Source organism: Neoarius graeffei, chromosome 8 (genome assembly GCF_027579695.1).
Source record: "Neoarius graeffei isolate fNeoGra1 chromosome 8, fNeoGra1.pri, whole genome shotgun sequence".
NCBI lineage: Eukaryota > Metazoa > Chordata > Actinopteri > Siluriformes > Ariidae > Neoarius > Neoarius graeffei.
Window position 1 is genome coordinate 73,667,717 of NC_083576.1, and position 24,532 is coordinate 73,692,248.

General features: G+C 41.9%; 1 protein-coding gene across 8 annotated transcripts in view; it reads right to left on the minus strand.

The window, feature by feature from the left end:
* The window catches only part of cax2 (cation/H+ exchanger protein 2), a 68,218-nt gene that overhangs the window by 25,847 nt on the left and 17,839 nt on the right, over positions 1-24,532 (minus strand). For all 8 annotated transcript variants that reach the window (XM_060928221.1, XM_060928218.1, XM_060928216.1 and 5 more), the window contains exons 9-13: positions 20,866-20,959; positions 20,551-20,692; positions 17,376-17,559; positions 17,182-17,281; positions 3,754-3,878 (exon numbers count right to left, since the gene is read on the minus strand). In XM_060928221.1, the coding sequence (XP_060784204.1) occupies positions 3,754-3,878; positions 17,182-17,281; positions 17,376-17,559; positions 20,551-20,692; positions 20,866-20,959 (645 nt within the window). The remainder of the gene's footprint in view (positions 1-3,753; positions 3,879-17,181; positions 17,282-17,375; positions 17,560-20,550; positions 20,693-20,865; positions 20,960-24,532) is intronic.

Sequence of the window (24,532 nt, forward strand, 5' to 3'; positions counted from 1 at the left end):
GACCAGGGCATCTTTGAGGTATTCCTCCATGGCCTTGCGTTCTGGCTGAGAGAGTGAAAACAGTCTGCCACGAGGAGGGGTAGTCCCAGGGAGCAAGTCGATGGCACAGTCGTAGGCCCGGTGCGGAGGAAGAACGGCGGCCCTGCTCTTGCTGAATACCTCCTTGAGATCCCAGTACTCTGTGGGAACTTGAGATAACTCGGTGAGATCAGGGGGCTCGGCAGGAGACACAGGAGAGCTAGAGAGCAGACAAGAGGCATGGCATGCAGGGCCCCATTCCACAACCTGGCTTGTTACCCAGTCTATGCGAGGGTTGTGGCGAGTAAGCCAAGGAAGGCCTAGAATAACTGGGAACTCAGGTGAAGGAATCAGGTGCAGGGATATTTCTTCCTTGTGACCTTGAGACTGGAGGAAAACTGGAGAAGTAACTTGGGTGACTCTTCCATCACCTAACGCTTGGCCATCGAGGGCAGACACAGACAGTGGGACTTCAAGAGGTGCAGTCGGAATATTGATGCTTTGGGCGAAGTGAATATCCATAAAGTTCCCAGCCGCCCCTGAGTCTATCAAAGCTTGACAAGAGTGGACAGACTCACCCCAGGAGATGGAGACCGGGATGTAGATTCCTTGGCCAGGGAGTCCGGGAGAGAGGGTAGGCCCCGTCACAACCCTCCCTCGGCTGGACGGGGCGGTCCTTTTCCCAAGAGTTCGGGACATGATGCTCGGAAGTGACCAGGCTTGCCACAGTAGATGCAGCACTTGTCCCTCCTTCTGCGCTCCCTCTCAGATGCGGAGAGGCGAGTACGACCCACTTGCATGGGTTCTGGACAGTCACTGAAGGAGGTAGACGGTCTCCAGGTAGAGGTAGGGAGGCTGGGGGGGCTCAAGGCTTGGTGGCGTTCTCTCATCCTGTTGTCCAGACGAATAGCATGTGAGATGAGGGTTTCGAGGTCACTTGGGCATCCAATAGAGGCCAGACCGTCCTTGATGGGGTCAGACAGACCATGGTGGAAGGCTGACACCAGGGCAGTCTCGTTCCATCCACTTACTGCTGCGAGTGTTCGGAACGAGATGGCGTAATCTGCGACGCTTCCTCCTTGCCGGATGGACATGAGCTTTCGGGCTGCGTCGGTACTGATGTCTGCCTGATCGAAGACCCGAAGCATCTCTTCAGAAAACAGCTGGAAATCAAAGCACTCAGGTCCCTGTCTTTGCCAGATAGCAGTAGCCCAGGCTCGCGCCTTGCCAGCTAATAAGGTGATCACAAAGGCAATCTTGCGGCGATCCGTAGTGTAGGTGGTAGGCTGAAGCTCAAAGGTGAGTTGACACTGGGTAAGGAACTCTCGGCACTCACTGTGCTTGCCGTCATACCTCTGTGGTGCAGGAAGGCTGGGTTCGCGAGGTGAAGAAGGCAGCATTGCAGGAGGCACTGGAGCAGGAGTGGGAGCTGGATCAGGAGCAGGAACTGGATCAGGAGCAGGAGATGCAGGCAGAGATGTCAGCTGTGCCAGGGTTTTCCCAATTTGCTGAAGCAGTTCCTCGTGGCGAGCGAGGGCCTCACGTTGGCTGGTGAGCGTACGTCCATGAGCGTCCATGGTCGCTCCGAAGCGTGTCAAAGCTGCCATAATTCCCTGAAGGTTGGCCGGGTAGACATTTGAAGCAGCCTCTGCTGAGTCGGTCATGACGGAGTCTTTCTGTTAGGGTTTTGCTGGGATTCGAACCTGGTTCGTTGGTGTGATAATCCAGCAAACCCCCACTAGGCCACCAGGGGGATGACTCAAATGCAGAGGCGTGAGGCGGAAGTAGAAAAAGAATCAAAAGGTTTATTTAAACTATATACACTATATACAGGGCAAAACAAAAGACAAAAAAAAACCAAAGAGTATAATCCAAAAGAAAAGCAAAGTGCAAAAATTCAAAAGCTAAGAAGATCAAAAAACACAGTACAAAGGAAACTGGAGATAAACATAACAGCACAAAGACTCCGTGACAAGAGGACTGAACTCAGGGGTATAAATAGACAAACTAATTAAGGACACAGGTGAAGATAATTAGGCAATTAACACAAACACAAAACACAGGAACAGTGGCGGCCTCTAGAGGCCAAAATAAACACGACAAGAAAAGGAAATAACAGCGGCCTCTAGAGGCCAAAACAGTCCTAGTCCTAACAGTCTCAACTCGCACTTCCTATCTCACGGAAACTGACTTGAGAAGGGTTCATCACAGCTTTGCGACACCAGCGACGCATTTGCGGCTATTTTGAGAGAAATTTTGTTGCGCAAATTTTTTGAACATGTTCAAAATTTCAGCGACGAAGGAGCGACACTTTGCGACTCATGCGAGGAAATTGAGAAGTCGAGCGAATGTTTCAAGACACTTTTGAAACTCTCTCGCGAATGACGTTCGCAGTTTGTCGCAAGCTGTCGTAGCCCAGTGAGATACTACCCTAAGCCATTTACGACGAGTTGGAGTGGAATAATTGTTTTATTCTATCCACATTCACTGGATTTTGAGAAACAGAGCATTTTTGGTTTTATTTTTTGCAAATTCGATAAATAAAAACTTTATACAAAATGTCCAACAAAATAATTTCTGCTTAAAATGTAAACAAACCAGCGAAAAATACAGTAGCAATTTGTGAAAAATGCTGTAATAATAATTCTTGAAAAATAAAAAAGATAAGTTCTTCTCAAATACTTTCGTTCCATATTTTGTTGCTTTTTTGTATTTTTTGGGGTTTTGCTTTCGAGTAGTTTTTATTTCGTCCTCGGTTGGTTCAGCAACACGCTCCACCATTTTGTTTTTCTCTACTCATGGTATATGAGCTGATATCCTAGTAATAGAGTAGCCAATCAGAGCGCGCAATTGTTCATATCCAGTGAATGCGGATAGAATAATCATGAATTATTCACGAAATCGCGAAACAAAAGACGAATATATCTTTTCTCTGTTACTGATTTTGTGTTAGCGTTTCTTTCTCTGTAAGATCAAAACATCCAAGACAAGCGCTGCAAATTCTTTGTCAGATTTCACACCTGTTTCATCCTTCAGTCAATTCCAGTGGTCAATCTGTCCCTTCATGAAAATTCTTGTGGACAACCTTTTGGTTTCCATTGCTTTTCTGGAATGTTTTCCAGCTGATGCGCTTCATATTTTCCTTTTCTTTTCCCCTGGCTTTTAGCTGGCGGGAGAAGCGGAGTCCACCATGTTTGCCCATACCGACTTATTTTGGTTAAAAGTAGGTCAAACACACATGAGGTGGTCACATGATATTGTTGCTCACTTGCTTCAGCAATCTCCGGAATCATAAAACACAGGACGCTTTTTATCTCGGGAAAACATTTACACATAGGATACATGGTGTGTGTGTGTGTGTGTGTGTGTGTGTGTGTGTGCAGCGAAACATGTCGAAACTCCAACAGCAATAGAAATAGAACATTTTGTCCAGAATTCAACTTTGCAGTCAAAACCTTTAAGAAGTTTAATAAACTAAATATTTCAGGCTGGATTTTTCCTTTAATTTAAAGCGACCCACCTTTGGACACCTATTGAACAGATATTATTTGGGTGGTGGTTTATTCTGAGCACAGCAGTGCCACTGACATAATGATCAGGTATCAGATGCAGCGGCTTTGTTCTTCGTTTTCTAGGTACCATTTACACTTACTGGCTAATAACTGCACACAGTAGGGCAGAGTGAAACAGCATTATAGGAAGGGCATAGCTGAAGTGTGTTTGAACGTGTCTCACCAGGTCATAGTGGCAGTTCCTGCAGGTGAAAGTCCCACTGCTGCTGTTGGTCCCAGAGGAATTAGTGCAGTCTTCACACACCAGATTCCCACAGGCTTTAGAGAAGAGTGTAGGGGCAAATACACCTACCACAGAAAGACATACAGATTCATTAAAGTGGCAGTAATCAGAATAAATGAGGAAAGAATGTGCCATCATTGGAATGATCATAAACAAAAGTTCCTCACATAAATGATGTAATCATACATCATGGAAGATACAGAATCAGTTTTGATTCCCAAGTGCATTTTAACCTTAAGAAAGTGGCCTGTAAGTGCAAAACACATTGACAAACAAACAAAAATGAAAAGTCGTGCAGAGCACGATACTTGCGAAAATCACAAAGAAACGGAAGTTATGGCCGATTAGGTGTTTTTACAATATGTGACCTTGGTGACCTTGACCTTGACCCACCAAAAACTAATGATGTCTTTGTATGACCCTAGTGAGTTGTCCTGTGCATTTTGGTGAAGACTGGTCAAGAAATGATGACGCTAGAGCACCAACAAATGAACGGACAGACAGACAGATCAACATACTTGCAAAAATCTCCGATTTTCACAAGTGAAAAAAGCCTCAATGAGGCTGTAGCTCATACCGGCCACTGTTGTGTGTGAGTTTGAAATACGATCAATCCTGTCGGAAGAGTAGCGATCTTTGTGAAATTGCATATGACCCCTGTGTAGCCTCAGCCATAGCAGGTGGCGCCACCTGGTGAACAACTTTTGTTGGAATATGTCTTTAGAGTCTTCTGGGTGAGTTTCAGTGAAAACATCCTAGCAGTTTACGAACAGTAGTGTTTGGTGTGATGAGTCACCCAAAATTTTCAAACGGCCATAAAATGTTAAATATGACAGGTGGCGCCACCGTCTTGACAACTTTTATACACGTCAACCTGGGAAACATTCCATATGAGTTTGATCAAAATCTGATCACTCCTGTAGGAGGAGTAGCGATTTTCGTGAAATTGCACGTGACACCTCTGTAGCCTCATCCATGGTAGGTGGTGCCACCTGGTGAACAACTCTTGTTGGAATATGTCTTTAGGGTCTTCTAGGTGAGTTTCAGTGAAAACGTCCCAGCAGTTTACGAAAAGTAGCGTTTGATGTGACGAGTCACCCAAAAATTTCAGACACCCATAAAATCGTAAATATGACAGGTGGCACCACCGTTTCGACAAGTTTTATGTACACCCACCTGGGGAACGTTGGATGTGAGTTTGATCGAAATCTGATCAATCCTGTAGAAGGCGTAGTGATTTTTGTAAACTGTGGATGGACAATGACGACAGACGATGCGTGATCGCATAAGCTCATCCGGCCTGGCCTACAGGCCAGATGAGCTAAAAAAAAACCCACAACATCAAATTAGAAACATAACAGCAAAACCAAAAGCACAATATCAAAGTCAATAACACATCAACATTAACTTAGAATGGAAAGGGGAGGTCCTTACTGAACATCAGGTTCTCATTGCCGATTGGACATGGAGTCTGACTATCACAAAGAAGGGCACTTTTTCAGTCTCTCATCTAGTTAACTGAATGGAAATGATTTTACGTGAAGTTAATTGTGCTAGTAGAGTGAGCAGTGATTTCTTCTGAACACCCTGGCTTCATTTAGATGAGTTTTCAGCATTTGCATACTCATAGTAACGCAAAGACAACTTGACAGCGTATCTAAAATAACATTATATGAATGCTGATAAAAATAAGCATGAATAAAAGCATCAGTAGGGTTCATTCTGGCTCATATTTACTTTACATAATTACCGTAAACATCCTCCAACTCTCTGTGTTCCGCCGTCTCACAGTAGCCAATCAGCAATGTGCATGTGATATTCTATTAGGACCTACTCTATCTTTTTAAACTTCATGTTGATGTGTTCCTGACTTAGCTGTTTTGATGTTGCATTTTTGGTCTGTTAAAGGTGACATATTACACCCCAAGTTGTCACAGATCCCTGACGTCTTAATGAAATGTCTGTGACATGTTTAGGTCAGGGCGGCACGGTGGTGTAGTGGTTAGCGCTGTCACCTCACAGCAAGAAGGTCCGGGTTCGAGCCCCGTGGTCGGCGAGGGCCTTTCTGTGTGGAGTTTGCATGTTCTCCCCGTGTCCGCGTGGGTTATAAAACTGATTATATGCATCTGTCCTGGATTAGAGCAATGGATGCTTATGTTATTTAAATGCATTTTATTTACATCTATATGCATATATAAAATACATTTATTCTTTACAAAACTCGCTTTTTTCTATAGCGATATCCTATGTTTGCATTGCAAGGTATTAAGAACAAGTTTTGGCCTGCTCTGAACAATTGTAAGCATAATTCTATACAGTGTAGTAGCACCGCCGAGTTAATTACAAGTCATTATAAAATTACAGTAGCAGTGAGAACAATATGGACAATCGTGTAATAATTAACTGCATGTTGCAACAAGTAAACGAGAGGTGTTCAATGAATAGAACAATGATTATCATGCAACAGTAATGCGTTCAGGCGGCACGGTGGTGTAGTGGTTAGCACTGTTGCCTCACAGCAAGAAGGTCCAGGTTCGAGCCCCGTGGCCAGCGAGGGCCTTTCTGTGTGGAGTTTGCATGTTCTCCCCGTGTCCGCGTGGGTTTCCTCCGGGTGCTCCGGTTTCCCCCACAGTCCAAAGACATGCAGGTTAGGTTAACTGGTGACTCTAAATTGAGCGTAGGTGTGAATGTGAGTGTGAATGGTTGTCTGTGTCTATGTGTCAGCCCTGTGATGACCTGGCGACTTGTCCAGGGTGTACCCCGCCTTTCGCCCGTAGTTAGCTGGGATAGGCTCCAGCTTGCCTGCGACCCTGTAGAACAGGATAAAGCGGCTAGAGATAATGAAATGAAAAATGAATTAAATGTTTAGGTCAAAACACCACAAGGATAAAACACCACAGCTCCCTTCTCATCCTGTCTAAACAGCCCTGTTCAAAACGGCTGATTTGACTGAGTGCCTGTTCCTTTAAAGGAGAACTGAAGGCAAATTTTTTATCATCAAAATTCTATTTATCGCATTTTATAAAATATAGGAATGCATTTCTGACAGCTATTTTGTCACTGCTATAGCAAGTTCTGAGTGTTTGAAATATGCTCTGTAATAAATCAGTCCATATATCAAAGCAATGGCCGTAAACGAGATTCGTTGAGACCTGTGCGAGACATCGTAGGACGGAAGTAAAACGGACAGTGGAAATCAAAGTGACCAACGTTGTCAAAAGACGCATGTGCCCTCCTTTGAATGCTGACGTAATCAAGCCGGAAGTTTTCCCTGTGTCCGAAACCGCTCCCTGTTCACTATATAGGGCACTATATAGCGGGGACGCCATTTTGTAGTGCTGTCCGAAACCTTAGTGAGGATTATGTGGGAAATGCGCTCAGTATAATATGTATTTATCACAAAAATACATGCATGTATTTATTATTTTGAAAACCCACCAGCCGCCTGATCTGGCACGTTTCAATTGTGCGACAGTAATGATGTAAATACCAGTGCAACGGACTCGCCCTTATCCTGTCGTCTTTCCAACTCTTCTCTACTCCACGTTGGTTTGAAGTCGTATGGAATAATCTCTATCGCTGATGAAGCTGGCAAATCTCGAAATTAATCTAAATTGGAATGATATGGCGATCTGGCCACTGTGTAAACAGTTTTCAAAATGACGGCGCTGACACTTCACGTTTGAAGTCTCGCACAAGTCTCGTGAAGATCGCGCGGATAAGCGACGCCTGCCGTGGACCATACGAACTACATTCAACATGGCTAAAAACCGAAAAGGCAGATAAGTGTAATATAATATGCCAATACGAGTCATGATATAAGGTTAATAAAACCGAAAATGTAATTGAATAACACGTTAATTAAGAAATAAAGCAAGTTTAAAAATGACTTCAGTTCCCCTTTAAATGATAATAAGCCACTGCTCAGTCCATCGCCTGTTCCGCAAGCCAATCAGGGAGTACTTTCCTCATGAATATTTATTCACAAAGGCAGTTCTCAAGCCATTAGTGGAGATACTCAGATGAGGGGGCGAGGTTATTCTAATGAGCTCCACTTGTGACATAGAAAGAGGAGACAAATCTGAACGCCTTGTCGAAGCTCATGGTTTCTCAAATAGGCAACACAAAAGAAACTGACTGGGTGTCTCATTTCAGAGTTTGTAGGTTGGTAGGCTCCAGATACCCAAATGTATGTGCACAAGCACTAAAAAGTGAATTTTTGTGATGTGTTTTGTATTTACAGTAGACCGTATTAGAAAAGATGGATAATTCTTTATTTTTTAAATACAGTTTTAGTAGTCACTAATTCTTCCCTACACACTGTCTCACATCATCAGGAAGACACCAAAACGTCTCAAGCAAGCTAACTAGCTAAATACAGTGGTGCTTGAAAGTTTGTGAACTCTTTAGAATTTTCTATATTTCTGCATAAATATGACCTAAAACATCATCAGATTTTCACACAATTTATTGAGGAAAATGATCCAATATTACATACAGTGGGGCAAAAAAGTATTTAGTCAGCTACCAATTGTGCAAGTTCTCCCACTTAAAAAGATGAGAGAGGCTTGTAATTTTCATCATAGGTACACTTCAACTATGAGAGACAGAATGGGGGAAAGAATCCAGGAAATCACATTGTAGGATTTTTAATGAATTAATTGGTAAATTCCTCGGTAAAATAAGTATTTGGTCACCTACAAACAAGCAAGATTTCTGGCTCTCACAGACCTGTAACAACTTTCTTTAAGAGGCTCCTCTGTCCTCCACTCGTTACCTGTATTAATGACACCTGTTTGAACTCGTTATCAGTATAAAAGACACCTGTCCACAGCCTCAAACAGTCTCACTCCAAACTCCACTATGGCCAAGACCAAAGAGCTGTCAAAGGACACCAGAAACAAAATTGTAGACCTGCACCAGGCTGGGAAGACTGAATCTGCAATAGATAAGCAGCTTGGTGTGAAGAAATCAACTGTGGGAGCAATTATTAGAAAATGGAAGCCATACAAGACCACTGATAATCTCCCTCGATCTGGGGCTCCACGCAAGATCTCACCCCGTGGGGTCAAAATGATCACAAGAACGGTGAGCAAAAATCCCAGAACCACACAGGGGGACCTAGTGAATGACCTGCAGAGAGCTGGGACCAAAGTAACAAAGGCTACCATCAGTAACACACTACGCCGCCAGGGACTCAAATCCTGCAGTGCCAGACGTGTCCCCCTGCTTAAGCCAGTACATGTCCAGGCCCGTCTGAAGTTTGCTAGAGAGCATTTGGATGATCCAGAAGAGGATTGGGAGAATGTCATATGGTCAGATGAAACCAAAGTAGAACTTTTTGGTAAAAACTCAACTTGTCGTGTTTGGAGGAGAAAGAATGCTGAGTTGCATCCAAAGAACACCATGCCTACTGTGAAGCATGGGGGTGGAAACATCATGCTTTTGGGGCTGTTTTTCTGCAAAGGGACCAGGACGACTGATCCGTGTAAAGGAAAGAATGAATGGGGCCATGTATCGTGAGATTTTGAGTGAAAACCTCCTTCCATCAGCAAGGGCATTGAAGATGAAACGTGGCTGGGTCTTTCAGCATGACAATGATCCCAAACACACCACCCGGGCAACAAAGGAGTGGTTTCGTAAGAAGCATTTCAAGGTCCTGGAGTGGCCTAGCCAGTCTCCAGATCTCAACCCCATAGAAAATCTTTGGAGGGGGTTGAAAGTCCGTGTTGCCCAGCGACAGCCCCAAAACATCACTGCTCTAGAGGAGATCTGCATGGAGGAATGGGCCAAAATACCAGCAACAGTGTGTGAAAACCTTGTGAAGACTTACAGAAAACATTTGACCTCTGTCATTGCCAACAAAGGGTATATAACAAAGTATTGAGATGAACTTTTGTTATTGACCAAATACTTATTTTCCACCATAATTTGCAAATAAATTCTTTAAAAATCAGACAATGTGATTTTCTGGATTTTTTTTTTTTTCTCATTTTGTCTCTCATAGTTGAAGTGTACCTATGATGAAAATTACAGGCCTCTCTCATCTAAGTAGGAGAACTTGCACAATTGGTGACTGACTAAATACTTTTTTGCCCCACTGTATCTGTGAGTGTCAAAAGTATGTGAAACTCTAGGATTAGCAGTTAATTTGAAGGTGAAATTAGAGTCAGGTGTTTTCAATCAATGTGTTTACAATCAGGTGTGAGTGGGCACCCTGTTTTATTTAAAGAACAGGGATCTATCAAAGTCTGATCTTCACAACACATGTTTGTGGAAGTGTATCATGGCACGAACAAAGGAGATTTCTGAAGACCTCAGAAAAAGCGTTGTTGATGCTCATCAGGCTGGAAAAGGTTACAAAACCATCTCTAAAGAGTTTGGACTCCACCAAGCCACAGTCAGACAGATTGTGTACAAATGGAGGAAATTCAGGACCATTGTTACCCTCCCCAGGAGTGGTCGACCAACAAAGATCACTCCAAGAGCAAGGCATGTAATAGTCGGTGAGGTCACAAAGGATCCCAGGGTAACTTCTAAGCAACTGAAGGCCTCTCTCACATTGGCTAATGTTTTTTTTTTTTTTTAACTCAAATTTTATTAATTTTTGGCAAAAAAAAAACAAAGACAAAACAACACAACATTACAGAACATATTACAGGGTCAGTGGGGTACTTGTTATTAATAGTCCTCAATTGTCTCTGACATCAGTCCAAGTTTTCAGTGGTGCCTCTGCTTTGGGTTTTATAATCCATCCATTTCTCGCATTTCTTATCAAATTTTGTTTGTTGAAGTCTCAATATATAAGTAAATTTTTCCATGTTGATTATCTCCTCCACTATGTCCAGCCAGTTCCTCAGAGTAGGAGGGTCCTCTCTACACCATTTCCTGGTAATTGCTTTCTTGGCCGCAGCCAACAGAATTTTTGCCAGATATCCATCTTCGTATTGTACATTTTCCTTTGTCAGGTTACACAGGTATAATATCTCACATGACTTTGGTAATTCATATCCCAGTATCGTTTTCAATTCTGCCCACACATCATTCCAATAGTTTCTTATTTTAGTACATTCCCAAAAAACATGAGTGTGACCTGCATTCTGCTCTCCACACCGTCTCCAGCATGTTTGTTGTGTAGTTGTAATTTTGTTCTTTCTTTTGGGAGTGATAAAGAACCTGATCATATTTTTCCAACAGAATTCCTTCCACATCCTGGAGCTGGTGGTGGTTCGCTGTACATCACATATGTTAAGCCAGTCCTCTTCAGTTAACAGCATTTTACTTTCTTTCACCCATCTGTCTCTCACATACAGTGTAGTAGTTCCTCTGCTCCTCTCTAGCCCTTGGTACAGTGCCGAGACCACTCTTCCAGTGATGTTTCTATATGCATTACACAGTGTTATAGTTACTTTATTCAACTCCTGGGGAAGATCTGGTTTTATCTCTTTGTCAAAGAAGTCTCTAACTTGGTAATATCTAAACAGGTCGCAATCCTCCAGTCCATATTCCCTCTTCAGTTTTTGGAAACTTTTAATTTTACCCCGATCCATTATTGTACAAATTGCTGTAATCCCCTTGTCTATCCATTGTTCATAGCTACTATCCATTACCCCTGGTTTAAATTTAGAGTCACCAATCAGCCAGCTCAAAATTTTTGTTTCACTTTCTAACTTGTATTTCCTAATCACTGTGAACCAGATTTCCAGAGTGAATCTAGTAATTGGATCAAGCATATTCTTATATTTTTTAAACATGTCCCTGTTTGCAATCATACTTTGGATGTGGTATCCCTCTCTTTTTAATTCTATTTCTTTCCACCTTGCAGTATACTCAGGGTCACACCAATACACCAAAGGCCGAGTTTGGGCAGCATAATAATATTCTAAGAGGTTTGGTAGGGCTAACCCGCCTTTGTCCTTGGGAATCTGAAGAGTTGCATATTTTATCCTTGGTCTTTTCCCTGCCCAGATGAATCGTGAGATTTTTTTGTTCCATTCTCTGAATTGTGATGTGGGGATTTCTGTTGGTAATGACTGGAATAAGTATAATATCCTCGGTAAAACATTCACCTTTATGATTTCTATTCTGGAGCTAAAATCCAATGTTAGCGCCTTCCATCTTTCTATATCTTTTTGAATTTCTTGATTTAGAGTCCCATAATTAATTTCGTACAGTTTTGTTAAGTTTCCACTAATATTTACACCTAGATATTTCATTGTTTTTGCTTTCCATTTGAATTTATATGTTTGTTGAATGGCTTGGGGTGGGTTATAGTTAATGGGTAGTACCTGTGTTTTTGTCACATTGAGTTTATATCCCGACAAGTAATAAAATGAATCCAATCTTTCCATAAGTCTTGGAAGACAGACATCTGGTTGTTTTAGACTGATTATAACATCATCTGCAAATAGACCAATTTTATGTTCTGTGCCCTTTACCTCTATCCCTGCTATATCATCATCTTCTCTTATTGCCTGGGCCAAAGGTTCTATGTAAATTGCAAAGAGAGTTGGCGATAAGCAACAGCCCTGTCTAGTAGATCTTTCCAGTTTGAACCAATTAGTGAGGTTACCATTTATTTTAATTCTAGCCTTCGGGTCCTGATAAAGTGTTCTAATAATGTTAACGGAGTCTGCATTAAAGCCGAATCTTTCTAGAGTAAGATATAAAAATTTCCAACTGACGCTATCGAAAGCTTTTTCTGCGTCCAAACTGAGCAGCAGTGCACTTTCTCCCTTTTTTTGTACTTCTTCAATTATATGTAAAGTCCTCCTTATATTGTCCTGTGTTTGGCGTCCCTTGATAAAGCCACATTGATCTTCATTAATTAGTTCTGCCATAAAAGTTTCGATTCTTTTAGCTAGGATGGTTGTGTATATCTTGTAATCACAGTTTAATATTGATATAGGCCTATAGTTTTCACAGAATTCCGTATCTTTTCCCTCCTTGGGTATCACTGTAATTATCGCTTCTTTCCAAGAGGGGGGGATCTTGCCTTTTTTTAAGGTTTCATTGAAGGCTGCTAATAACATTGGGCCCAATTCCTTTTTAAACATTTTGTACCATTCTGCCGGGAAGCCGTCACTCCCCGGAGCTTTATTTGATTTCAACTTATTAATGGCTTCTTCCAGTTCCTTTACTGTGATACATGAATTTAAACTTTCGTTCTGTTTCTCTCCTATTGTTGGTAGATCTAACGAACTTAAAAAGTTTCTTATTACTTCCTCATCCGCTGATTGTGATTGTGTATATAGTTTTTTGTAGTACTTTTCAAAGACATTTTCTATTTTTCCTGGTTCAAATTCTAATGAATTGGTTATGGGATCTCTGATTTTATGAATTGTATTCATGAGTTGCTGTTTCCTTAGTCTCCTAGCTAGTAATTTTGAAGCTTTTGGGCCTGATTCATAATAAGTCTGTTTTAGAAATCTGGATTTCTTTTCCACTTCGTCTCCTAGTATCTCATTCACTTTTGTCCTCACTTCCTTGATTTGTTGAAGTAAACCTGTATCATTCGAGTCTTTATGTTGTTGCTCTAATTTTTTCAGCTCTTCAATCTTCATCTGATATAATTTCCACCTATCTTTCTTATTAAATGCTGCTTGAGATATTAGTTTTCCCCGCATAACTGCTTTCATGGCATCCCATAGAGTAGTAAAGTCTACCTCCCCATTGTCGTTCTCTTCCTTGTATGTATTTATTTCTCTTTTGATGTCCTCAACGAATCCTGGATTGTTTAGTACACCAACGTTCATTCTCCATATTGTATTCCGTCTCCTGCTGATCATATTCAGTGTCAGGTGCAGAATACAATGATCTGACAGGTCTGCTACTCCAATCTTACACTCTTCTATTCTAAATCTATCTGCTGCATTCATAAAAAAATAATCTATCCTTGAATAGACTGAGTGGGGAGCTGAGAAGTATGTGAAGTCCCTTTCGAATGGATGTAGTTCCCTCCAGACATCTGAAATTCCCAGCTCTGTTAATACAGTATTTAAGTATCGGGACACTTGAGTTTTGCTATTTTTCTTTGCGCTAGTTGTGTCCAAATCCTGATTCAGTGTACTGTTAAAATCCCCTCCACATATCAGTATCCCTTCTATTTCCTGAACAACAACTTCAAATAAGTTCTTGAAAAAACTCTTATCACTGTCCGGAGGTGCGTAGACATTGACGAGTGTAACTAATTGATTTCCAATTTTCCCTTTAACCAAAATGTATCTTCCTTCCTTATCTTTAATTTCCTTTAAGGTCTCAAATTTTGTTCCATTCGGTATCAATATCAAAACCCCCCTTTTCCTCCCATTTTTGAATGAGCTATAGTATGTATTTTTAAATCCCAGTCTTTTATATTTTTCATGCTCTTGATCTGACAAATGTGTTTCCTGTAGAAAATTAACCTGTGCTCTTTCTTTTTTTAGTTTTGCTATTACCTTCCCTCTTTTCATTGGGTTACTTAACCCGTTCACATTCAGAGACACCACTTTAAGCTGGCTATGTTGCGTCATCTCCACTCTTTAAGTTTCCCTCTTCTCTCCCACTGACACCTTTAACTCGAACAACAATAAGAACTCTAACTCCAGAACAATGCTTCCGATAACAACGGGCCTCTTCAATCATGCCCGTGCCCCTGTTGGTAGGAGAGGGGAAGGTCCCCCAGTAATGGGGGGGCCCCTCACTAGAGGTGGATAGAGGTCCTGCATATAGACCCTCTTGCCTTCTAGTAGTGTCCAACATTTCTCTGCGTTCCCACTCCACCAGTCAAAATGAAAAGTATAAAAGGCCTAGTAGTATATAGTAGTAAATTTGCATTTAAACTCTGTATTTAACAATAAACAAATGGATAAACAAAGATTATCTCCTGGGGTATTGAAATGACTTTGTCTCTATTTCCCCATCTTCCCCCCCCCCCAACCCCGACGTTATCCCAGGAACATATTACCTCTCTTTTACTCATAAATATCCAGGTCTGCTCATTAACGTACTGTACTATATAGCTAAGATATGATGATGGATCACTTATTTTGAGATGAGACTTTATGCCCGTCCGGATCTCCCATTTCAATCAGATGTTTCCTCCATCTTCAGCTCTCCTGAACTCCTGCAGCCTTCCTCTGGTGCGTTGCGTTAATCCTCCACACGCCCCTGGTTCCCCGACGCGTTGCCATGACCATGCCGCCTGAATCCGCTGCTCCATCATGCGCTCCTCACCAGTTTCCTTCATCTGTACATCCATTCCCCTTTTCCTCATCTCTTTCGCTGCTTCTTGCGCACTGTTGTAGAGCCGAGGCCCATCGGTCCAGTGGATCCTGATCTTGGACAGGGGCGTTTGGAACCGGATGCCTTTGGCCTTGAGGGTCTTTTTGATCTCCATATACGCTCTGCGTTGCTGTACCACCTCGGCCGCATAGTCGTTGTCAAAGTACAGAGACGAGTTGTCAATTTTTACCCGCTTTTGCCAGGCTTTCTTTAATATCATCTCCTTTGTGTCAAACCGGAGAAAGTTTATGATTATGGACCGGGGAGTCTCCCCGGGACCGGGTCTCCTCGCTGCCGCTCGGTGTGCTCGTTGGATCAGCAGACTCGTTCCCTCCGGCAGAGCCAGCTCCCTCTGTAGTAGCTCCTCGACAAAGCGGGTGACCGAGTCCCCCTCCAAGCCCTCCGGGACTCCAAATATCCGTACATTGTTCCTCCTGGACCTTCCCTCGAGATCGGTTAGCTTATCCTGTAGCTTTCTCTGCTCACGCAGTGTTGTCAACAGAGCGTCTTTAGCTTCCAAGTTATATGCCTCTAGCTCCTCGATGCGTGTTTGCGCCTCGCTGAGACTTTTTTTCTGATCTTGTAGTTCGTCTTTGTTTACCTTAAGCTTGTTGTAAACTTCTTCTTTAAAATTAGCAAACTCCTGTTTAAAACTCGTGTTGAGTGCTGTTATGTCGTTTTTGAGTTCACGGATTTCTTTAGTCATGTCCGACAAGTATTTGTGTAGTGCTGGCGTAACGTCTTCGGTTGCTGCCTCGCCGCCATTATCCCCTGTTTCACCGCTTACCTCCATTACGTTAGTCTTTTCCTGTGTTTTCAGAGTTTTTCGGCCTTTCTGGCGTGTCCCCCCGCTCATCCCTCGTAACTTCTATTTGAATTTGGTTTATCGTTAGTTGGGGGGAGATTTAATTATCTCCGACTGGTGGGAGCTTCAAGCTACGCCGCCATTCCTCTCATCACTCAACCGGAAGTCCTCCACATTGGCTAATGTTAATGTTCATGAGTCTACCATCAGGAGAACACTGAACAACAATGGTGTACATGGCAGGGTTGCAAGGAGAAAGCCACCGCTCTCTAAAAAGAACATTGCTGCTCGTCTGCAGTTTGCTAAAGATCACGTGGACAAGCCAGAAGGCTATTGGAATAATGTTTTGTTGACGGATGAGACCAAAATAGAACTCTTTGGTTTAAATGAGAAGCGTTATGTTTGGAGAACGGAAAACACTGCATTCCAGTATAAGAACCTTATCCCATCTGTGAAACATGGTGGTGGTAGTAATATCATGGTTTGGGCCTGTTTTGCTGCATCTGGGCCAGGACGGCTTGCCATCATTGATGAAACAATGAATTCTGAATGATACCAGCAAATTCTAAAGGAAAATGTCAGGACATCTGTCCATGAACTGAATCTCAAGAGAAGGTGGGTCATGCAGCAAGACAACGACCCTAAGCACACAAGTCGTTCTACCAAAGAATGGCTAAAGAAGAATAAAGTTAATGTTTTGGAATGGCCAAGTCAAAGTCCTGACCTTAATCCAATCGAAATGTTGTGGAAGGACCTGAAGCGAGCAGTTCATGTGAGGAAACCCACCAACATCCCAGAGTTGAGGCTGTTCTGTACGGAGGAATGGGCTAAAATTCCTCCAAGCCGGTGTGCAGGACCGATCAACAGTTAACGGAAACGTTTAGTTGTAGTTATTGCTGCACAAGGGGGTCACACCAGATACTGAAAGCAAAGGTTCACATACTTTTGCCACTCACAGATATGTAATATTGGATCATTTTCCTCAATAAATAAATGACCAAGTATAATATTTTTGTCTCATTTGTTTAACTGGTTTCTATCTACTTTTAGGACTTGTGTGAAAATCTGATGATGTTTTTGGTCATATTTATGCAGAAATATAGAGAATTCTAAAGGGTTTACAAACTTTCAAGCACCACTGTACATCTAAACGGTGTTTAAAAACCAGAGCAATGCTGTTACACATTTAAATGTAGTGGGAAATACATATAATCAATTATCACTGAAGACAACTGTGTAATGTGTGAGTGTGAGAGAGAGAGAGAGAGAGAGAGAGAGAGAGTAACAGAAGGAGTGCTCACCTCCAACAGATATGAAAAGTAGAGAGGCGCTGACTCCAGCTGAGCGGCTATTAAACCTCTGCTCACTGTGTTTCAGCCCTCCAATGACCATACAGATCCCCTTCGCATTAAAGAGAGCGAGAGAGACCATGAGTAAGAGGAACATCAATGACTGTGCACTCTATACAGGTATGCATTTGGACTGAATCACTTACCGGGATGAATAGAATGCATCCGAGCAATGTTCCAGTCAATGCTGCCTTCACAATCTCCTGTAAGCAGTTGTTGCCCTGGGAATGACCCCTAAGCAAGGCTGTGATGTAAAAGGTAAGCTCGGTGATAGAGCCAAATGTGGCATTGACCACTGCACCAACTGCAAAGTTACTCTGAGCTGATATACTGCAGACAAACACAGGCAGAGACAAAGTGAGCATCGTTTTAGTTCGGCTCTGTTTCACAAAAATTAATATCCAGATGTTCATGATGGGGCGGCACGGTGGTGTAGTGGTTAGCGCTGTTGCCTCACAGCAAGAAGGTCCTGGGTTCGAGCCCCGGGGCCGGCGAGGGCCTTTCTGTGTGGAGTTTGCATGTTCTCCCCGTGTCCGCGTGAGTTTCCTCCGGGTGCTCCAGTTTCCCCCACAGTCCAAAGACATGCAGGTTAGGTTAACTGGTGACTCTAAATTGACCGTAGGTGTGAATGTGCGTGTGAATGGTTGTCTGTGTCTATGTGTCGGCCCTGTGATGACCTGGCGACTTGTCCAGGGTGTACCCCGCCTTTCGCCCGTAGTCAGCTGGGATAGGCTCCAGCTTGCCTGCGACCCTGTAGAAGGATAAAGCGGCTAGAGATAATGAGATGAGATGAGATGTTCATGATGTTCGTATAAAGACAAGAGTGCTCTGAGAGCACAATATCCCCCGCTGACAACTATGCCATAACTCTGGTAAAATGTGACTGAATTGAACGAAATTGCAATATGCGTATTACTGACATATACCAAAGAATCCTGTAGAGTTTCGTGAAATTCCTCCAAAAATTGTGAGAGGAGTTGATTTCAGAAGGTGAATACCCTTCCCGGGATGGACGGACGGACATCGGCACAACATAATCCCCCTTTGGGCCTTTTGGCCAGCGGGGGATAAAAAATGAGAGAGAATGTGCGTACAGCACATGTAAAGAAATTCTGTAGCATGAAAATGAAATTTACATTTTCTAAAAACAAATTTTTAAAAAAATCAGTACTTGGCATGACTACACTTCTTTTAAAAAGGCATGAGTTCTCTTATATACATTGTTGTGCAATTTTATGAGCAAATCTAAAAAAAATAAATAAATAAAAATAAAATTAAAAATTCTGAGAATATTCTGAAAATCTGCCGCAGTTCTACAGATGCTGGCTCTGATTTGCTTTTGTGAATGAGGGTAAAATTCCTCGATGACTCCATGATGTTTTTATTAAAAATGCAAAAATGTCTGTTACTTAATAAGTTACTTATTTTTAACTTAATAATTTTCCTGCAGGCGGCACGGTAGTGTAGTGGTTAGCGCTGTCGCCTCACAGCAAGAAGGTCCGGGTTTGAGCCCCGCGGCCGACGAGGGCCTTTCTGTGTGGAGTTTGCATGTTCTCCCCGTATCCGCGTGGGTTTCCTCCGGGTGCTCCGGTTTCCCCCACAATCCAAAGACATGCAGGTTAGGTTAACTGGTGACTCTAAATTGACCGTAGGTGTGAATGTGAGTGTGAATGGTTGTCTGTGTCTATGTGTCAGCCCTGCGATGATCTGGCGACTTGTCCAGGGTGTACCCCGCCTTTCGCCCGTAGTCAGCTGGGATAGGCTCCAGCTTGCCTGCGATCCTGTAGAACAGGATAAAGTGGCTAGAGATAATGAGATGAGATTTTCCTGTGATTTTTTAAAATCAAAATAAAATCTCATCTCATCTCATCTCATTATCTGTAGCCGCTTTATCCTGTTCTACAGGGTCGCAGGCAAGCTGGAGCCTATCCCAGCTAACTACGGGTGAAAGGCGGGGTACACCCTGGACAAGTCGCCAGGTCATCACAGGGCTGACACATAGACACAGACAACCATTCACACTCACATTCACACCTACGGTCAATTTAGAGTCACCATTCTAAAAAAATCAACAAATTTTAATGCTTAAAGATGAAGAATGTAAACAAACCAGCAAAATGACAGGAGCAATTTATGAAAAATGCTATTATAATAATTCTTTGGGAAAAAAATGCATTCTTACCATCAAATACTTTCATTCCATATTTTGTTGCTTTTTTTTTTTGTATTTTCCTCGGTTGGTTCAGCAAAACGCGCCGCCATTTTGTTTTTCTCTACTCATGGTACATGAGCTGATAGCCTAGTCGTAGAGTAGCCAATCAGACCACACGATTGCTCATATCCAGTGAATGTGGATAGGATAATAGTTATTATAACTTAGGGTCAGGCGATCTGATGATCTTATATCGTGGATGATCTGAAAAGCACATGGTCTGTCAAGAAACTGTGTCAGTCAGTAAATAAATAAATAAATAAATAAATAAATGTGCTATCCAGACTACGCATCCTGGAGGTGTAACTTATTTTGTAAACAGAAGACAGCATGACAGACGAAGAATAGCAGTGAACAGACCGACATCCTGAAAGAAGCGTGAAAACAGGACTTTCAGAATAACATTAGAGTGAAACAGGATGCAGAGATTTGTGAGTTGGGCCTTCAGCCTTGAGTTAAAGTGACAGGCTTTGTATCCAGGCAACCATATGCATAACTAATCATGTGATCACATGAGTTCAAACAAATCTGTGGGGAGAATTGTGAGTTAAGTCACCAGTTTTTTAAAATGTCCAAGGAAGAATTAAATAAATGTCTAAAGCTATTCTATACCTCGGCACGACAGCAAGATGGCACTTTCGACAAAAACAACATTAAAGTCAATTCGTGCAGCCATCGATAGGTTTTTAAGAAGTCCGACGAAGCAGAAATGATTTTGTCAGACATTTCATATAAAAGTTTTTATTTATCAAATTTACAAAAAATAAAAATAAAAATGCTCTGTTTCTCAAAATCCAGTGAATGTGGATAGAATAAAACAGTTATTCCACTCAATCTCATCGTACATGGCTTATAGCCGACTCGCTGCTACGCATCTCGTCGGCTATCAGCTCATGTACGACTCAATTTCACATAATAATTGTTAATTATATACTGTATATTATGTTGTAAATATATATGAATAAATTGTATACCCCAAAGAAAAAGTAGATAAATTATATAATCTGTAAAAATTATTTTGAGTATATATTTATATAATAAAACTTTTTTTCATATAAAGAGCTGCCTAAGACTTGCACAGTAAAGTGTGTGTATGTGTGTTTGTTCACCTGGCTATACCCATTCCAATGTAGTAGGACAATGGGATGAGTGAACCTATTGCAGTGGTGAACTTAACCTCGGCACTGACAAAACGGTTGCCCCGGTCCACATAGCCAGTTATCAGAGAGACAATGACCAAAGGGAGGAGATCTAGAAACAGTTAACTAAGGAAACCCACAGGGAATAAAAACTAGATAAAATAAAAAATATATATTCATTCATTTTTCCACAGAATTCACACTGAATGTAACATGTGAAGCACTGTGTGAAGCAACCTTCCTTCCAATCCACACCACTTCTACTTGCTTAATTCAGAAGGATACTGACAGCAAAAACATTGATCCCATCAACCGTGTACTTGTAGTAGTAGATATTCACTGCATGGTAGCAGCACAAAATGGCTTGACCTTCACCTTCCTGAGATTTTAATAAAAAAAAAAAAAAAAGCAAGTTACAATAAACGGAGTTCAAACAATTTCATACACGTTTAGCCAAGTTAGGACAGTGGAGCGCCATTGTAGCACGGTAGTTGGGATCCAAAGAATCCGATCATGTTATGAGTGAATCCGTGATATAACGGTATGGAAAATCTGACATGGCTGGAGTAGAAAACATTCTCGGAGCTTTTTTTTTTTTTTAGATAAACCAGTTGCCCGGGCGGCACGGTGGTGTAGTGGTTAGCGCTGTCGCCTCACAGCAAGAAGGTCCTGGGTTCGAACCCCGGGTCCGGCGAGGGCCTTTCTGTGTGGAGTTTGCATGTTCTCCCCGTGTCCGCGTGGGTTTCCTCCGGGTGCTCCGGTTTCCCCCACAGTCCAAAGACATGCAGGTTAGGTTAACTGGTGACTCTAAATTGACCGTAGGTGTGAATGTGAGTGTGAATGGTTGTCTGTGTCTATGTGTCAGCCCTGTGATGACCTGGCGACTTGTCCAGGGTGTACCCCGCCTTTCGCCCGTAGTCAGCTGGGATAGGCTCCAGCTTGCCTGCGACCCTGTAGAAGGATAAAGCGGCTAGAGATAATGAGATGAGATGAAACCAGTTGCCCTGAAAGGTAGACTGCCTTTCAGATTTTTCAAGTGTAGGTCATAAAAAGAATTTTCCCCGACACCCAATTATTTTTGTTTGGTGGACCAAAAGCTACTGAATTTGAATCACAGACTTCCAATTTTATTAGTTTTTTTTAAAAAGAACAATTAATGAATTTAGGGCCATGTGGCCCTAAATTCTCCGCTAGTATTTATTGCTTCACCATGACCCAATTCAACATACTACGTCATGCATGATGTGGTGGGCTTTCCCTGTTTGCGCAAGGCATTGTGGGATACAAATTTGAAACAGGAGAGGAAAATGGAGGACGAGAGTGTGCGAATGAAACGTGAAAGACTGACTACAGTAACGGAAAGTGAGAAGAAAAGACGTTATGTTATATACGAAGGAAAGGAAACACAGGACCAAACTAATAAATATCGGCGCTCAGCGAGCACCTCGGTGTGATCAGCTGTTCGTTTAGCGACAGAATGATGTAACTGTCAGTGCACGGTCAAAGGTAAACCTGTAGATGGCAGTAATGCAACACTGTGGATGCTAGCTACTGTAAAACCCAAAAGAAGAAGAAGTAGAAGGTAAACCTGCGCATGCGCACACGGACTTCCTCTGTCTGCTTGACTGCGCGAAGCAAGCGACTTCATGCACATTATTTGCTCGGGAATCCCCTCAAATTAAATAATTTCTCAGCCACAGAATGGCCTGATATTTTGTGAGATATTACAGAAATAAACATATATCACAATGACCAAATTTCAGAAGGAACTAAATTTCACTGATTTTATAAAATCGAAAGGCCGTCTAGCTTTAAGATATCCGACAAAGAAATTGCAAGAACTATGATTGTTTTTGCGATGCTGATAACTCATTTTTTATTGTTGACTGTCAATGTAACATATAATATGTATATAAAAAAAAAATTTCCACGCTCTGAGCAGCGCATTTCTTAAGACTGATTATATGCATCTGTCCTGGATTAGAGCAATGGATGCTTATGTTATTTAAATGCATTTTATTTACATCTATATGCATATATAAAATAAATTTATTCTTTACAAAACTCACTTCTTCTATAGCGATATCCTATGTTTGCATTGCAAGGTATTAAAAACAAGTTTTGGCCTACTCTGAACAATTGTAAGCATAATTCTATACAGCGTAGTAGCACCGCCGAGTTAATTACAAGTCATTATACAACCCCGATTCCAAAAAAGTTGGGACAAAGTAGAAATTGTAAATAAAAACGGAATGCAATAATTTACAAATCTCAAAAACTGATATTGTATTCACAATAGAATATAGACAACATATCAAATGTCGAAAGTGAGACATTTTGAAATTTCATGCCAAATATTGGCTCATTTGAAATTTCATGACAGCAACACATCTCAAAAAAGTTGGGACAGGGGCAATAAGAGGCTGGAAAAGTTAAAGGTACAAAAAAGGAACAGCTGGAGGACCAAATTGCAACTCATTAGGTCAATTGGCAATAGGTCATTAACATGACTGGGTATAAAAAGAGCATCTTGGAGTGGCAGCGGCTCTCAGAAGTAAAGATGGGAAGAGGATCACCAATCCCCCTAATTCTGTGCCGACAAATAGTGGAGCAATATCAGAAAGGAGTTCGACAGTGTAAAATTGCAAAGAGTTTGAACATATCATCATCTACAGTGCATAATATCATCAAAAGATTCAGAGAATCTGGAAGAATCTCTGTGCGTAAGGGTCAAGGCCGGAAAACCATACTGGGTGCCTGTGATCTTCGGGCCCTTAGACGGCACTGCATCACATACAGGCATGCTTCTGTATTGGAAATCACAAAATGGGCTCAGGAATATTTCCAGAGAACATTATCTGTGAACACAATTCACCATGCCATCCGCCGTTGCCAGCTAAAACTCTATAGTTCAAAGAAGAAGCTGTATCTAAACATGATCCAGAAGCGCAGACGTCTTCTCTGGGCCAAGGCTCATTTAAAATGGACTGTGGCAAAGTGGAAAACTGTTCTGTGGTCAGACGAATCAAAATTTGAAGTTCTTTATGGAAATCAGGGACGCCGTGTCATTTGGACTAAAGAGGAGAAGGACGACCCAAGTTGTTATCAGCGCTCAGTTCAGAAGCCTGCATCTCTGATGGTATGGGGTTGCATTAGTGCGTGTGGCATGGGTAGCTTACACATCTGGAAAGACACCATCAATGCTGAAAGGTATATCCAGGTTCTAGAGCAACATATGCTCCCATCCAGACGATGTCTCTTTCAGGGAAGACCTTGCATTTTCCAACATGACAATGCCAAACCACATACTGCATCAATTACAGCATCATGGCTGCGTAGAAGAAGGGTCCGGGTACTGAACTGGCCAGCCTGCAGTCCAGATCTTTCACCCATAGAAAACATTTGGCACATCATAAAACGGAAGATACGACAAAAAAGACCTAAGACAGTTGAGCAACTAGAATCCTGCATTAGACAAGAATGGGTTAACATTCCTATCCCTAAACTTGAGCAACTTGCCTCCTCAGTCCCCAGACATTTACAGACTGTTGTAAAGAGAAAAGGGGATGTCTCACAGTGGTAAACATGGCCTTGTCCCAACTTTTTTGAGATGTGTTGTTGTCATGAAATTTAAAATCACCTAATTTTTCTCTTTAAATGATATATTTTCTCAGTTTAAACATTTGATATGTCATCCATGTTCTATTCTGAATAAAATATGGAATTTTGAAACTTCCACATCATTGCATTCCGTTTTTATTTACAATTTGTTCTTTGTCCCAACTTTTTTGGAATCGGGGTTGTAAAATTACAGTAGCAGTGAGAACAATATGGACAATCGTGTAATAATTAACTGCATGTTGTAACAAGTAAACGAGAGGTGTTCAATGAATAGAACAATGATTATTGTGCAACAGTAATGCATTCAGGTGGCACGGTGGTGTAGTGGTTA